This window comes from Pteropus vampyrus, unplaced genomic scaffold (genome assembly GCF_000151845.1).
Source record: "Pteropus vampyrus isolate Shadow unplaced genomic scaffold, Pvam_2.0 Scaffold11, whole genome shotgun sequence".
In the NCBI taxonomy this organism is placed as follows: Eukaryota; Metazoa; Chordata; class Mammalia; order Chiroptera; family Pteropodidae; genus Pteropus; species Pteropus vampyrus.
In genome coordinates this window covers 13880742-13898586 of record NW_011888792.1, presented here as the reverse complement: position 1 = coordinate 13898586, position 17845 = coordinate 13880742, and the positions used below count along the sequence as shown (strand labels likewise).

Sequence of the window (17845 nt, the reverse complement as noted above, 5' to 3'; positions counted from 1 at the left end):
TAGAACGTTTGGCCGATATATAGGACTTGGTTGGTTCTCTTTCTCCAACTGTGTCAGATTTCATGCATTCCTTCATTTATTTACTCACTCATTGGACAGACATTTATTGAACCCTGGCAATAAGCCTGGCCCTATTCTAGGCAGTGGGGATGTAATGACCAATTAAAAGAAAAAGGTCCTACTCTTATAGTGTTTACATTCTAGTCAGAGGACTCAGACTCTAAATCAACAAAAAAGATGATTTCAGTGAGTGACAAGTACTATAAAGACATTAAAACGGGGTAATGTAACAGAATATGACTGGCTAAGGGTTACTTCAGACAGGATAGACAAAAGTGACATTTGACTGAGACCTGACTACAAATAAACCAATCATGTAAATAAGGAATGGGGGAGCAGAGGCATTCAAGGTAGAGCAACATGTGCAAAGGTCCTGAGGTAGGAATGAGCTTGGCAAGTTGGGGGAACAGAAGGAAGTTAGTGCAGGTGAAGCATGGTGGGCACAGGTATATGGTATGAGATGAAACGGGGTGCTGGATCAAGAGGTTTAGGAAGGCTCTACAGTCAGGTGTGTTTGAGATCATCAGTTTCTTCCAGCTTTGGCAACTTCCTGATCTTCTCTGGGTGTCATCTAGCCGTCGTTGAGTCCTCTCTTGCCTCCAGGTGAAAAGTTCTCAGAGTCGTCTGACTTCATGTCACCTCCTGCTTAGTTTTGCAGGTATCTTCTTCACGCTCGCACCCCCATTTCCTTATCATCACCACTGGTCCTTAGAAATCCCACTCTGGCCTGGACAGATCTCTCACCTGGCTAGGTCTGCATATTTACTAACCAGTGATAGGGCTAGATCTACCCTCAGATAGAACAAAATTAATTCACCTATCACAGAAAGCAGAAACTCACGAAACAAGCTCATTGTCCACAACCCTGCATTTGTCCTAACATACAGATATGCTCTAGTCTCTAAAAGATTAAGATATTAAATGAGGATGCCACTATTATGATAATTCAAATTCTGAGTTAAATTATTTTCCCATAAACCTGTAGGCTTAAGGCCATCAAGCAGATTTTTCCTTGCCAATCAATCACATTCCTTCTAATATCTGAGCACTTCTTTATCTTAAGTTTTATAGAAAGGAAATTGTCAGGAAGAGCCTGCCCTCATCCCTATGTATCGAGTCACAGGCCTGGCTGACTCATGCCCCCTTTGCAGTTCAGCATGTCACAGGGCCTCAGCTTTAATGACTGACAGGGACAAAAGTATGATCCTCCATGCTTTATTTGCCCTTTTTGGACTCAAATTCCAGGATACCAAGTCTGGTCCATTTACAGAGAACTTGTGTAATGTCCCCTGCTCAGGCACAGACTCCTGAGTGTACACACGCCCTTTTCCCATAGATTATAAACCCATACCTTTTATTGTAAGCAGCCTCCCCAACCTCCAAAAGTGGTTCAAAGTATGCCAGCCAAGAGATCCACAAAAAAGGTACCCCATGATTGAGCAGAGAAGTTCAATAAAGAATGTCCAGATTAGATCAATTCTATCTGCACTGGCAGAAAAGCATGGAAAGAATTAATTGCAAACCTTTTTTGTAAGTCTGTTGTAGCTCATAATAAACATTTTTATTGAATGAATCAGAACTCAAGTCTTAAAAACTATTTTCAAAGTGACAATGTCCCAAGAGCCAGGCAAAGAGCTGCTGTGTCACTATCTCCTAAAATCTCAGGAAAGGCCCCTGAGTAAAGCCTCACATCACCCTGAGACTTAGTGACTCTGCAAAGTAAGGCATAGCATTCTCTAGAATAACGGTCCTATCTTTTGATGCACGTAACAAGAATCCTGGCTCCATTTAATGTCAGCTATGAAAACTTGGGTAAGTTTATGAACATTTCTAAATACTTTCTCATCTGAAAAATGGAATAGTCCTACTCTTATCTCAGAGGAAGATTGTAAGGATGAAATGAGATGAGGTGTGGCCTGAGGTTTGTGGTCCCCAGGTTGGATATCCCTGCTCTAAAGAGAGAAGCCCAAAGACCTTGAACAGGAAGCAGTGGAACAGACTGATCTCAAGAGAACTCCAGAGGGCCCAGTTTTAATTCATGAGGAGTCTTAGTGGCTGTTGAGAAGTTCTATGAGCTTTTATAATTTATGTAATCAGAAAAAATAACGTCTTTTTTCCAATGAATAGAAAAGTGATTTTTTTCCTTAGGACCAGCCATGATTCTAATAACAGTTTGATCCTCTTGAGGTTTGCTTTTAAGCTTTGTTCTGTTGAAGGAGAGCAGCCTTCAGAGTAGGAGCAACTTTTTTTCAATAGAGAGATGATACTCTTCTGATTCTGAAATGGTGGGAACATATCCTGTTCCTAACCCTGTGTGAGCTGTGGGGATTACATGAAATGATAAACATGATGCATCTAGCCAACAAGACGTTCCAGCTTAGGGAAGCTCGAGACCACATACAGGGTTAATGCTGAGAGGGCTTCCTGCTGAGTGTGGCCTGCCGAAGCCAGAGCAGCCAGTCCTAGCACTCCTGAAACAGCTGGCGAAGATGAAGGCCGCTCTGGATCTTGCTGTGATGAGTCACACAGGTGCCAACATTGTCACACAGGTCTGTGTGTGTGTGTGTTGGGGTCAGTGAGTGACTCTGGGTCATCTTAATCTGCAGGAATAGACATGACCTCAGTGTGTTTCTAGAATGTTGCAAGGGCCCTTCTGAGGTACTACCGGGTATCAGGTCAGGATATTGCAGAGGTGATTTCAACAGTTTTTGTTGCACCATTAAACATTAGCAGAATATCCAGAAAGCACTAAAACTCATTAGTATATGAACAAAGAAGTAAGCCAGTGACCAGGCTTATGACTGAGAAAAATTTAACAACCCAACTCCAGAACTGTGCTCAAACCCCTTCAAGAGTAAATGAAGGAACTTAAGTTTGTAAGCCGGGCCACCTCCTTCTCCCAACTACAGGTTTGCTTCCCTTTTATATTAATGACATTCTCAAGTAAAGAAATTCAGATTCAAAAGTAAAGAGTATTCCTACCTTAAACAGCTAAAACCCCCAGACAATTACTGGAACCAGTGGTTTTCAGACACTGGTCACCAGGCAGCACAGGGAAGTGTTCCCTGACAGAGAAACAAACCAGGGAGCCCTCTCATTGTCACAGCTCACCACCTGGAGAGTTTCCAGGCTGCTGGAACAGGACGCATGGAGGAGGAACCCAGGCAGAAGCCATTGGTCTCTCTGGGTCGACGAGGTGGAGCTGGCAGTTCCTGCAGGCCAAGGCTGCTGCAGGGAGAGCATTGGAGAGAAGAGCTGCAGAGATCTGCCTGCGCCTGCCCGAGAGGAAACCCCGAGCCGGGGAAACACCCAGAAGGAGCAGAGGCATAATCACTGGGGCTCCCACAGGCCAGGAAAGGGATGTATTCCCAGCAGTCGGAATCATTAGGTGGAGCACGCAGAAGCAAAAGTCAATCCTCCTCTAAAGGCTGCTCTGGTCCAGCCAAGTAACGCTTAAAAGCAAACCCCGAAGGATCCAACTGTTTCCAGGTAACTTGACTGCATCCAAAACAAAACTCAAGAAAACGTAAGGCAACGGTAACAACAAACAAGTATCCAGTAAGATGAAATTCACTTCTGTTTGGCATCTAATAAAAAATTACAATGCATGCATAGAAGTAGAAAAATAGTTTTATTTTCGAAATGCAGGAAAATATAATGTTCAAAAAGTATAGTATCTTGATTGCAAGGCTGGCCTCAAGAATCTACACATGCAATAAAATGGTACAGAACTAATATACACATGGGGTACAAATGTCAACGTTCAAGTTTTGGTTGTACTATGATTACTTTAGATGTAACCAATAGGGAACCTGGAGAAAGGGTGCATAGGACCTCCCTGTACAAGCTCTGTAATGCTCCGGGAATCAATAATTATTTTAAATAAAAAGCTTTTTTAAAGTATGTTAAGGAGAGACATGGAAGATACTTTTTAAATAGACCACCCAAGTCAAACTTCTAAGGTAAAAAATATAATGTCAGAGACGAAAAATACACTGGGATTAAGAACTGATGAGAAACTAAAAAAAAAAAAGATCAGTGAACTATGAGACATAGCAATAGAAACTACCCCAAATGAAAGAGAGAGTAAAGAACTAGAGGATAGAAGACAGAGCATCAGTGAGTTTAAGAACTTTCGAGCAGTTAGTGTGTCTATGTATGCAGCCTCCAAAGAAGAAGAGAGAGATGAGGAACAAAACAAAATATTTGAAGAAATAATGGTCAAAACATTTCCAAATTTGATGAAAACTAGAAACCCAACAATCCAAGAAGCTCAACAAAGCCTATGTATGAGTGAGGTATTGGGTATAAAGAAAGGCACAAGTTGGTTTTCAGACTCCCATTCCTCACAGACTTCTAGTGACGATGAAATTTCCATCTGTGGGGTGAAAATCGTTCCTTGCCATGAAGTTGGTCAGAGTTCTCGCAGCCTCCCAATGCAGTGGTTGTCTTCTCCATCCCAAAATGCAGAGGAAAGGTGCTAGTCCACTTTTCCACCACAGTAGTACCAAATATGCCCTGGGGAGCCCTCAGGCAAGGGCAGACCCGGGGATTCTCTACTGGGCAATGATTTACTAGTAACAGATCAGATGTTATGCATGTTGAAATTTTTGAGCACACAAATACACAAGAACTTTTGCATTAAAGGAAGACTGAAACCCTCAAAAGTTCAACTTGGCAGTTGACATGCTCAAATAATTGCTCAAGATATTTCTGAAACCCTGTTTCTTGAAGTGACTTCGGAAACTGCAACACATTATTTGATTATTATTAGAGTTGAAACAAATATTTACACTCCAAATAGAGATTAAAGTTTTAAAAACTAGCAAAAGTTAATCAGATTCATGTTTGATAAATATGGGAAGGCTATCAAACTGGATAATATTGATGTTAGTAAAAAAAAAAAAAAAACACTGAGGGAAGATGAAACTTTTTGTGCTCTGAATATAAAAATGGAATTAGTTTCACAATTATTTGAACAATGAACACCTTACCTATGTAAATTTGCAGGTTACTACTGAATTTTATTCTATTGATTTGAAGTCACTATTTTCTTTCCTCTTTTACACCTCTTGTATACAACTGTGTCTTAAAATCAGTATAAGAAAGCTTTGTCAGAGATTAATTGATAGGTTTTTTTTTCTTTCTTAGCATTTTCCAATCAGCCATTTTTAGATCAGCAGTGTCTTAGGTTTGATGAAACGTAGTAGTTTTCAGGATAAAAACTCTTATTAAATATAGGTTTTGACATATTCGTTAACAAATCAGTTCCATTACTTAATAGTCACCCTATAGAATGACAAGAAGAATTGTTTCCACATGAAAATATATGTTTTTATTGAAAAATAGTATCTAAAAAAAGATTCTCTTTCAAAAGGGTAAGCAGATTTTCCAACACTAACAATTATAAAACTGTGACTCTTATTTACAAATGTTCCTTTACACTGGTTGTAAATAATCTACAGATAAGTTCAAGTTGCTTTTATTACCAAAAGAAGTATAAATGTGTGCTACCACAAATGCAACACAATAAATGGGGTATGCTGGCCCCTGGGAAACTTTGATAAATAAGTCATAATAAGTAAGTCTTATCATGAAGTCATAAGATTACATAGAAATTCACTTATTGAATGAAATGTCTCTTACACAATGGCCTTAGCGGCCCTAACTGTGGCAGCTACACTTTGGTGGATTTTTTTTTTTTTTTTCTGATTACTCAGTGCCTATTCACCATATTCGAGCCAGCTCAAGTCTTTCCTAGTTTCAAGGTGGCTACATTGACTAAGAGTCAGGAGAGCACTATCCTTCTCCTGCCTCTGCTGTGACTTAGCTTCACTCGGTGCCACATTTTCTACTATCAAAGAGGGAATAGCTGTCCCTACACTTGTTATCTTTTAGATTCCTGGGAACTGGAATGATTTAATTTTGCTTTATGATCTTCTTGAATGAAAACAAGACATAACACAAGGAAGAAAGAAGGAACGAGAGAAGTGAGTTACAAAAATTTGACGACAGTGGTAAGAAGTCTGTGGAGTTGGTCTTAGGAAGAATTCTTAAAACAGGTAATTTTATAAATAATATCAAATACTAGTTAAAAGCACAGACTATAAAGTGAGTCAATTCTGTGTGACCTTAGACAGTTACTTAAGCTGTCCTCCATGTCCTCCTCAGAAGAATGCAGTTATTGTAAGGGTGGGTGGGTGGGTGTGTGTGTGTGTGTGTGTCTCGTTCTCAACAAATGATTTCTAGTTATCAACTACCTTTACCTCTGCAGAAAATAATAGTTACATAATCCTTTTCCCTTCTTGTCAAACTGCTCCTCATTAAGGTGTTAATAATTAATATAGTATTATCCCTCCTAGGATTACCTACAATTTAAAAGAGGATACTGGAGAAGGCAATTTTCAACTCAAAGGTTAAGGAAGTTGCTAATGGTGTAATTTCAGACATGAACAACAAGCCACCGGAAAGACATTATTACATGGTGCCTCCTAAATATATCTACTTAATAAGATTGTCCCTTCAGGGGTGGGAACGTATCTCTAAGCCCTTTAAATTGCATGTCGCATTTTAGGGGTATTTTTGTATTCACATATGTGTGTACTTTTCAGAGGAAAAGATGACAGTTTTCATCAGATGCCAAAAGGAACCACGAACTAAAAATATTTTAAAAACCTTGCCCTCTAAGCTGCCTGAAGGCCAAAATCCTTATTCTCTGTCCATATCTAAGAGATGCACTTCTATTCACACACACACACACACCACCACCACCACCACCACCACCACCACCACCACCACCAGCAGAAACAACAGCCTTGCTCTCCGAGTATCTCTTAGCCATTGCCAGGGAAAAAGGCTCACATGTTAAACACTTCTCTCTTTAAGGTCTAAGAAGACAAAGGCATAGATTTAGTTCTGGTCATTGTTAAAACACTCTCTTCCATTATTCTTTTCTTATCTATGCTGTTTATTGTTCTTTTCCCTCTGATTAAAAATAAACAGTTAGAATAAAGAGAAAAATAGAAAGAAGAAAATGTAAATAACCAAAATCTTGCCATTCAAGATAACTTTCAATTATATTTTGCTTTTTATGCAAATACAAAAAAAATGCACAATGTTATAAATGTTATGTAAATGGAATTGTATTTCTTTTTTTTAACCTAACATAAACATTTTCCTCTGTCATTAAATATTTTCAAAGTATGGTGTTAAAGATGCCTCAGTCACTATGTCTGTACCATAACTTCACCAATTTATTACTGCTGTACACTGTTTCTCCTCTAGTTTGTTATTACGGTAAGTAAAGCTATGTTGAATATACTTGTACAGAGCCATAAAGTACACCCCTGATTATGTACTTGGAACAAATTCCAAGAATTGGAATTTCTTGGTCAAAAAGTTTAATTGTTTTTCTTATTCATGACTCTTATTTCACATTTCTAGATATCATGTATGTTTTTATCAAAAGAAAAATTTAATCATATTTCTAACATTTCCAATCTTACAAGTTGTAAGTTTTTAAATGTTTGAAGAAAATTTACATAAGACATCAAAACCAAGCTTCCTTCTTAAGAAACACACACACACACGCACACACACACATCTAACATATGCTAATTCACAAAGATGAAGTCAACAGTGTATTATCACTGCTGAGGCTAGAAATGGTTTTACTCTATCAGGTTTTGAACACTACCACAGCAAGGAATTTCCTCCTTTTCACCACTTGGTGTCCCCTGAACTACACGTTTAGCACTAGGTCAGAGGGATGGCATCACATCATACCTAAGAAGTCTTTCAGTTACCTCTCCTCTGTGTAGTTGCTAGTTAAGAACCCTCGTTATCATTTAAATGTGTTATTTTAAAAATTCATTAGTCATTGAGCTTTCTATTCAGCCTTCCCTGTTCGGTGAAATGAATATATAGTTTCAGTTTCTACCGAGTCTACTCAGTGTTGTTAGAAAAGCAGGAAAAAATGACTAACGAAATTATATTCAGAGAATCAATTTTTATCTCAAGTACTAAGTGAAAGCAAAATTGAAATGTGAACATGAGATCATTTTAACTCTCAATTTCCTATAAGAGAAATGTTTTTCTTTAAAACTGTATTTGCAATTTTCAGATTTCAGCATCATGTTTCTAGAATGTACTGGTCCATGAATTTAAGTTTTAAACCTACTATTAAAACTATTATGTAGACATTTAAACAGCTTACTTAATCCTAAAATATGTATCCAGGTTGAATTCTGAGAAAAATTCAGGAAGTGTACAAAATTCAGGACAAAAATTCTGTGCCATTCTGAGACCATATTGAGATTATATTCTTTCTCATCTGCTGTAGAAATTTTGAAGAGCCACATACACAATCCAATTAGCCTGCCACCAGTCTGTGATGTCCACGGAGGCAGCATATTATAGTCGCTGATACAGACTCTGGAGTCCAACTGCCTTGATTTGAATCACAGCTCTGCCACTTCCTAGATTTGTGTCCTTAAGAAAATTACTTTGCCTCACTAAGAGTACTTTCCTCACCTATAAAATGGACATAGTAATACCTCTACCTGAGTCAGTGTGAGGATCAATGAGACCATTCATACAAAGGGTCTAGAACGGAGCCTGGGCCATACAGAAAGCTCTATAAATGTTAGCTGCTATTATTGTTATTATTATTACTACTATTTTATTATTACTAATTATTAGGGCAACAAAGAGAGCTTGCATGGCAATAAAAGTGAGCCGCTTATTGATTTGTGACCATGAGATGGGACAGTACTCAAATTCCTTTTCTGGTTATATATTGCAAAGCCTTTCTCATTACTAAAGAAAAAGTGTGTTAATTCATTAAGCTTAGTGGTTCTTTTGTTTTAAAACGAACTGTATGTAACACCTAGAAACATATGCCAATAACTATATTTAGAGACCTTCTGCATCAACATTCAATGAATTGTTTTATCAGAAGCTAAGGATGCACCTGTAACAAAGAATATGAAAATAGTGTGCTTTTAAATTAAGAACTGTGATATACAAAATGCTATGTCATTGGATACAGAATGGCTAATAAAAAAAATAAGCATTTTACTCCTATAAAAGGACATAAAAATGTATCAACGTTATATCATACAGCAATAGTATACTCTTCACTGTTGTACTTTGGATCTATGAGCCTCATTACTTAAGACCATAGGGCCACCAAAATTGTCTCTGAAAAGACTGGACCCTGTGGCATATGAAGTTGGAATCAAATGTTAACAAAATGTCAAAGGAATTGAATGGAAGTTAAATTTTCTGACTTTGAGTAGGTCATAAGTCCTGGAAACTGATAGAATGATTAAATATTATTCTTGAAATATCCTGTTTTAAAGTTTATTTTTTATTCTTCCCTTTAGACTTCGTTAGCTTCTCAAAGATAAAGGAATGATTGATTCAATAGGGACAGTGACCTGAAATTATGCCCTTACCTGTTTCACCAATGAATGAATATGTATGATTCTTGTCATAAAGTCAACAGTATTTTATCATATAACAATGTGTATAATAGCTTGTTATAGCCTTATAAAAACAGTTCATTTGTGAAAGTAAAACCTCATGGAAAGTTGACATCACAAAGGTTTTTATTTTTCAATCAATATTGTTACAGAATGCTTAGTAAACGTGTAGAACAGTATATTAATACCATAAAAAAGTACTCTTTATTCTTCATTTTCCAGGATATTATGTGAGATAACGTAGTAATTCTCAAATTTTAACATGCCTAAGAATTACTAGCTATAGTATGAAAACTTCAGAGTCCTGGGCCCCATCCCCAGAGATTCTGATTTAGCAGCTCTAAGGTGGGATCAAGGAATCGGTATTTTTACCAATTACTCCAGATGACTCCTTTGTCAGTGGTCTTCTGAGAACATTTTGAACACTGAGATAATTCTTACAGCACATATAGCACAGGGGTTGGCATACATAAGAATTTCCTTTTTTCTGTTTCTCGTTTTCTTTTTCCTTTTTAAGATGACTTCCCTACCCGCTATCCCCTGGACCAACTCTGTTCTGCCATATTCTGGGGACAGCATGGCTCTGAGGCACATTAAGAGTGCTGCAGTTTCAAAGAGTCATTGGATCTTGTGGGAGGCTTTAGTTGGAGGAAGCATTTCTTCCTACTTCTCCTAGGACCTTGTCTTTTCATCTACTCTCTCATTCATTTTACTCTTTATTTAATGACTCCTCTTTAGACTACATATTAGTTCAGTCTTCCTCATCATAAGCAATTTAAAAATATATTTTTTAAGCTGCTCAAGCTCCCATTCCATCTTCCTTCCTAACCCTCACTGTCAAAATTCTTGGTTGAAATTATTGAAGAAAAGAATGTAGAGAGAAAGAAGAGAGAAACCAAAAGCAAATAATAAATGCCTGCATGTAGGAGGGTGGAAGGAGAAATCAGTGAAAAACTCAGAGAAGAAGCAATTAAAAGGTAGGGGAACCTGGATGTTGCAGTATCATCGACGGGAAGGCTGGAAGAAGGGTCTGTGATGGCTAATTGTCTTCAAACTCGGAAACCTCAAGCCCCTCTGTTGAAACTTATGAGGAGTTACACACAGCTAATAAACAGAATAGACTCTAAAATGGAAACCCACGTCACTAGAAAAGAAACACATGTCACTAGACAAAGAAAACTAGAAAAGAAGCTTAACAGTATCAGTACAAGAAAATTCCAAGAATTCCTAGTATAAAATAACTGTTGTTAACCAGTCCTACTCTTCTCAGAGGTGAAAACTTTACCAAAAAAAACAAGAGCAATTGCCAAAATCTAGGCAGGCTCTTCATTCTAATCAAAGCCGATGGAACTGTATTGAAAAGCACAATCAGTGAACCACTTGTGTCGCGAGGTCTGAAACAGAGTAAACCTACACCCCTGAAAAACCTTCTCTCTTCCCTGAATGCTCAGGCTCCTCATTCAGAAATGCAACTGTCTAGAAAACCTAGTGGTCACATCTCCTGGATAGGAGTCCTCCTCATGAGGCCACCTACCTTTATTCTCTATTAGTGCCTCTCTTTCTAAGACGGTGTCTCTTCTTCCTAAACTAAGCTAAGACTGCAAAACCTGAAAACTAACTAAGCAGAAATCAGAGTGGTTCAGGGAAGCAGGGCAGGATGTAGGACGCCAGGGCTGTGGGCAGGGTGTGGTAGTAGCGCATTACAACCTGGGAGAGGAGTTGTCCCAGGTAATCTTCTTGGGGGCAGAGGTAAAAAGAGCCCATTAGCAGTATATGCTAAGGAATGAAGATTTTCCGTGTATTTCATTTCATAAAGACGATGTTCTGAACAAAAAACCATATGATAGTGGTGATTTTACCAGGAATGTGCATATCCACTTGCCAAATAGCTGTAGATCGGAGAAGGTTCAAGGAGCCTAAACATGGCCAGAACAGGACTAAGAACGGCAGGCTAAGAACAGTAGAGCTCTACTTAAAAATGAACAAACAGAAGAAAAAAACCTAGTCTCTAAAACACACTGCAGAGGAAGAGAAAGAGCATCATTTTCCTGAAAAATTACAGAGAATGGATCTCACAAAATGATACACCACAAGAAGAAAATTTAGGAAAAACGTCTGCATCCTTAATAGGAAAGAAGATAGTGTTACCTCCACAAAGCCTGCATAGAGGATTACAAATCCAGAGTACACTGAGGTGAAAAGATAAGAGTGAGACAAAAGAGAGATAGCGGGGAGATTAGAGAAGAGTGCAAATAAACACCAAAAATAAAAAGGGCAGAATTTAAACCTGTACTCAAGTTTCAACAGCAAAATTTAGATGATAGAAATAAAAATACGGAGGATAAACTTTAGGAACTCTCCCAGAATGAAAAAAGTAACGATCAAAGAGAGAAAATTGTGAGGCAATCAACAAATATCTAATCTCATAATTATATGTATGTTTAAAAAGAAACAAGAAAAACAAAAATAAGAACAATAATTAAATAAGACATTCCAGAGAAAAATTAATAAAGAGAAACATATATATAGGCACATCCTGGTATCTTTTTTTAATTTTAAGAACAAAAGAAAAAATCATATACGTACCAAGACAGTAAAACAAGTTTTTTTTTAAAAATTAAAATTAGGCTTCCTCAGACATAGCACAAAAAGCTAGAAAATAAAGGAGCAGTAGGTACATAATAGAACTATTACCTAAGAATGTTGTACAATTTTTTGTGTGTAAAGTAAGCAGAAAAGCATGCCTAGATCCATACGGAAAATCACTGTACTCTCTCTAAAAGAAAGTTATCGTAAAAAATATTCTGTTCATTGGAGAATTAAATCAAAATTTAGAAGTAAAACATGGGGAAACTGCAGTCCAAAAAAATTCCTGAACTTCCCTTATTCAGTTTAATCTCCCAAATCAGACAGCCAGGTGTTTTCTACATTGGCTGCTAGAGTCTGGATCTCCAGGTGAACCTAGTGGAACTGCTCTCGGTGCAACTCTGCAGCTTTGCCTCTGTCTTTGCACTGGGCATCGGTTTATGCAACCACAATCAACCTCCACAATAAATATGGACTTTTGTCATGACTCATAATCCCTAAAACAATGTGTACTGCAGTACTCATCCAGAATTTGCTAACAATGGCTAAATCACTTGCTTGTGGGAACACTTTCCCAGAACACCTCTTAAAGAAGTGTTTTCCTCCCACGAAAATACAGTACAAAATAATGACCAGATTAAATGACAAGGTACTTGAATGATGATTTTTCTATGCATTTAAAAGACACACACAATGACTCTATTTTTAATTGGAAAAGACTGATCTATCATAAAGCACATTATTGATCATTTTCAGTCTAGGCCCTGTTGATAATGTTCCTTTGTTATCTCAGCTTATAAAAAAGATGTAGAGAAATACTCTAAAATGTAAATAGTAGCCATCTCTCTTGGTACTAGAATTCGAGATGACTTTTTTCTTTGAAGTCTTCAATACTTTCTAAATTTTCTTCAGTGACTAAGTTTTAGTTGTATGATCATTAAATAAAAAGTTACTAAAATCCATATATATAATAAGTATGAACACAATATTATCACACTCGAGAACACACACAAAATTTTGTAGCAGTAGTTATAACCTGGTAAGACTCTGGGTAATGGTTTCTTTGTTTTAACAAGTGCACATTACTTTTATGATTAAAAAAGACTAACTTTATTAAGAGGAAAAAAATGTAAAAAAACTTGGAGTCATTCAATACTTAATTTATGCATTTTAGAAGAAGGAAAGGTAAACATTGAGGAAAAGAACGCCACCAATGCTATTACGGTAAAGAAAATATATTAAATACTTTTTGCTTTAAGGTGAAATTTCTATTCTCTTCTATTTATACCTCTCTTCCTTTACCCATAAATCTGTTATTAAATTTGAGTTCTTAAAACTGACTCTGTGAGATGATGCCCATCTTATGCTTTAAATTTTATTCCTCAGGACTTTGCTGAAATATGTTGCTATAATGCTCCCACTCCCCCAGAGTGGCCAGATGTGTTAGTCAAATACTTTAGATTTGGATGCAGATTTGGAAAGACTTCTTTGTTCTACTGCATTGAAAGGTGATGATGCTAAATACTTTCATTTTCCTGCTCTTGAGTCATTTTTATCTTTGGCTTGTTAGTCCTTAAAACTTTTAGTCTTATAATTCCTCTACATCTTAGAAGGACTGAAATTCATAATGATTGGTATAAACAGACAAATACATTTGTCATAAGACACTTACGCAACTCCATCAAGCATTTCATTGCAAAAGCAACATGACAAATGATATTTTAGTTTTAGATTCTTCTAAAATTGCCAGACATCTTAGGATCACTTAATGACTGTCTAGAGGTCATAGTCCAAACAAGTAACTATTATGATAGCAGCAGAAATAGCTCTGAAATTCATATAGCTGCATTCATCCCCAGATAGCTGTACATATGACAATATAACAGTGGTTCTTACCTAAATTAATCATTTCTCTCCCGGTTACAACTTCCCAAAGTCTTCCTCTGTGCCCTTTTTCTTATACCTCCAAATGAAATGCAGCAGAGTAATAAAGAGAGAAGGAAAAAAATGCCAAGAAGTATCCCTGAGCATAGAAAGCAAATTCTCAAACTGACTTTGTTTCAAAGGCCTGGGTCTGTCCTTGGAAGCCTAACCAGTATGTTTGCATATGTTTGGGGACAACACATTGTTTAACCCTTGGAGGTACATGCTAGTTTGAAAATGGATTACCAAAACCCAAACTAAGATTCCTGATCTCACTTCATGTTCAACAAAGCAGTAGGTAAGAAAATATTTGGGAGAAATGATCAGTTTTAGAAAAATCTTTTTCTGGTAATCTGAGAAGAAAAGAGCAACCAAGGAGAGCAGACAGGGCGAATGACAAACCCAGACTGTACATGGTTTTTAACAGTGAACACAGAGGCTAAATATAATGCCTAATGCAGGGTGATTTCCTTGAATTGTCTCCACAACATCTCATCAATGACTTATTTGCACATAACATAAAGAATTAGAGACTCCTTGGAAAAAGAACACATTGGAAATATACCTTGACTACCAAATCATCGCACCCATAGGCCTGTTAACTCCGGCAAATAAATATGGGCAGAAATTGGTGAGATAATAAACAATCTTCAGTCTCAGACTACATGAATCTCTATACTGATTTACACCATGGAAGCAGGGAAAGGCCTCTATCCCCTCTTTGCTTCTGTTGGCTGGGACAGAGCAGAACACACCAATATGTCCAGGCTCTGGCACAAGTATAGGAGTTGTAGATCTGAATTTTTCAAATGCGTTATAAAATAATGTTGGAATTGCTTGAATTTCTGATAAAGATAAGAATTCCTTCTTCCTATTCTTCAGGTAGAAGTTCAGCCTTTCAGTTTCAAACTGAAAGTACAGTCTATCTCCACTGACACAGAAATCTCAAATTCTCCCCTGGCTGCAATTGTAACAGGGCTCCTTATCAGTTTTCCCAAGCCCTTTTTAAATATGGAAATAAGATACTTTATAGTCCAGATATTATCAAAGTCCTAACACTGTGCTAGCAGCTGTTGCCTAAGCCAATAATGCCTGTACTCTCTAGGTGTAATATTTAAGCTTCCAGATGATAACATAATTAGTGAGAATGAGTCTGTGAGAATTAGCCTACTATCCACGTTACGAATTCAAAAAGAAGATTTCATTTTTTGTGCAAATAGTTTAATCTTGATTAATATTAATAGTGGATAATATCTAAAGACAAAAATGCAGAAAGAGGATCTAAATTTCTGAAAACATGTTAATAATATAAAGAAAAATAAAATGATCATTTTATGCTTTCTAAATTTCCATGTACCTTTCAGAACTAGCTATCTTATGAGTTGGATGTGACACCACTTCTACTGAGTGAAGATGAACATATCTATTTAGATTTAAAAGGTAAAAAGCAGTAAAAGGGAGGCAAGTCCAGTAGTCTTCCAAAGACAGCCTTTCACATGACCCTTCCCGGGAGAAGCAAGCCAGTGTTGACAGTGCACATTACAGTGCATCATTCAGTGAAAGGAGAAATTCCCAGGCTCACAGAAAACCTATCTCAAAGTGGGGAGGCTTGTTTTTACTAGTTTTTCCACAGAATTGATCCAAATAAAAAGTTCTTTCTTTCTTCCTTTTGTTCACCAATGTGAATGACAGGTTAATCTGGGAACTGGGAAAGGAGAGTGTCTTCCTTTCACAGTTCACTCTCATAAAAAAATATTTCCTTTCTCACTGCAATGTTTGCTCTACCCCTCTCCACTTGCCATGTTCACTAACACAACATTTAAGATTCACTGATTACTATAGGGAAAATATCCTAAATAACTGAGTACTATTGCTGAAGTTTCCTTTTCTAGGAGCACTTCATTTTTTATTTATTTTTTTAATGATTTCCACTTATATTCTTGAATCAAATCTTCGTTAAAACTAAATTTGACAATATTCCAGTAGGAGCTCTTTTGCTATCTTCATTATTTGTTTTAAAACAGAATTCACAATTTAAAAGCAAAAGAAAATGAAAACTGAATAGTATGGAAATTACCTCATCCGATCCTTTCTTTTCTCCTGACTTGGAAGGCGAGTCACTGTTTTTCTCATTGCCATGCTATTAAAAAAGAAGAAAAGAAAAGATAATATTTAATAGAGGGAAGTGATACAGGATAATGCAATAGTGACTTTAATCCCAAAGGGCTAAATTTATAGACTGTTAAGAACAAGGACCCCTTTAATCTTCCTCCTGAGAGTGCTAATAAGTCTACAGCAATGAGGGTGGCTTTCAAAAATCAAGGGAAACTACAGACATTCATTTGGGATGTAGAAAGTCAGTCTGTAATTAACTAGACACAGATCTGATAGTGATGCCAAGGTAGCATCTCATCTACAAAATGCCTCATGGAATTTGAAAGCCCAAATTGCCAGCATAGGAGACATCTGGTTCCTCATGGAGATGAGATGTCTGAGGACCATGTTGAGCCTAAAGCTATACTTAAGCCTCAGGTAAGCAGGGACAAGAGGGAGGACCACAGCTTCCAAGTCAACCATCGCCTCCAATGGCTGCTGGGAATTCTCTATAGTTCTTCTAAGTATTCACCCATGCAGAAAGATAAACCCTGAAGTGGAAAGACCATACCTACAACTTCCATTTACTATGGCTTTAGAATTTCATTATGTCCAGAAACAGAATTATCTTTCACACTAGGACACTGGGGATGAATGCAAGTATTTTTATAAAAGCATAAAAGCTTCAAGTAGCTTACATGCTCATTTCTTTTGATGATAAGATAAAATAAGCCATAAAGTTTATTAAATTTTTTTGAAAAGAGAATACAAAAATTCTTTCTTTCTTTCTTTCTTTTTTGCACATAGTAGGATGTACAAGAAAGTGGGAAGAGGGAACCCAAATATAAGAAAATAAAAGCTCGTCATTGGGTTCAATCCCAATCACCTTCAGTTAAACCAAAACATAAAATCTCATTATGTTCTCTCGAGCAGAATCATAACCTAGATATGTAAGTCAATGAAATTATTCAAATTAAGAAGAATGGAAATCATAGTAATAGTAGTAGTAATAATTTATATCATTCTTTACTATTTACAAGGCACTTTCATATACATTCTTATTTGACAATAAAAGAGGCTCATATAATTTTTGTGAATGAATAAACTAATAATAAGAGTCATTTGGTGTGCTTTTCACAAAGACATATACCTAGTATATGAGAAAAGTTCACAGAGCAAGTTTTCTGACTTCAAATTTGTTCTTTGTCACTAAATCATGCTAAATGGAATAATAACCTCTTTATTCATATCAACAGATATTTTAGTTAAAAAAACAAAAAAGCCAAGGAATATCAGATACATGGCTGAAATTTTTCAATCGTTCTTTATATGAAAAACTAGGAAGAAATCACTTTCATGAATGGAAAATTCTTCCCAACAAAGGACTCTCATGAATCAGTGGATGGAATCTATGAAAGAGCTGGCAGGCTGCACTAGCTTAGTGAATGAAGCCCTCTACGGGGCTTGTTTTACCTACATGTCCCAGTCAAGGGTTTGTTCGTCCACATTTGAGAACAACCACTATTAAGTAATTAATGAATCTTAAAAAAAAAAACAAACAAAAAAAAAAACAAATCATTTAAAAGCCCACACATGGGAGCAAGATGGGACTTGATAAGTTTTAGAATAACTTGGTAAGCAAAAGATTCTTAAAGGCCAGACAAGAGGGAAGAATTATACAACATTTGGAGATAGAA

The 17845-nt window shown here is 36.8% G+C and overlaps 1 protein-coding gene across 1 annotated transcript in view; it reads right to left on the bottom strand.

The window, feature by feature from the left end:
* CAST (calpastatin) overlaps positions 1–17845 on the bottom strand; it is a 110977-nt gene that overhangs the window by 81191 nt on the left and 11941 nt on the right. Inside the window, exon 2 of the mRNA XM_023522750.1 lies at positions 16132–16194. Coding sequence (XP_023378518.1) covers positions 16132–16194 — 63 coding nt within the window. The remainder of the gene's footprint in view (positions 1–16131; positions 16195–17845) is intronic.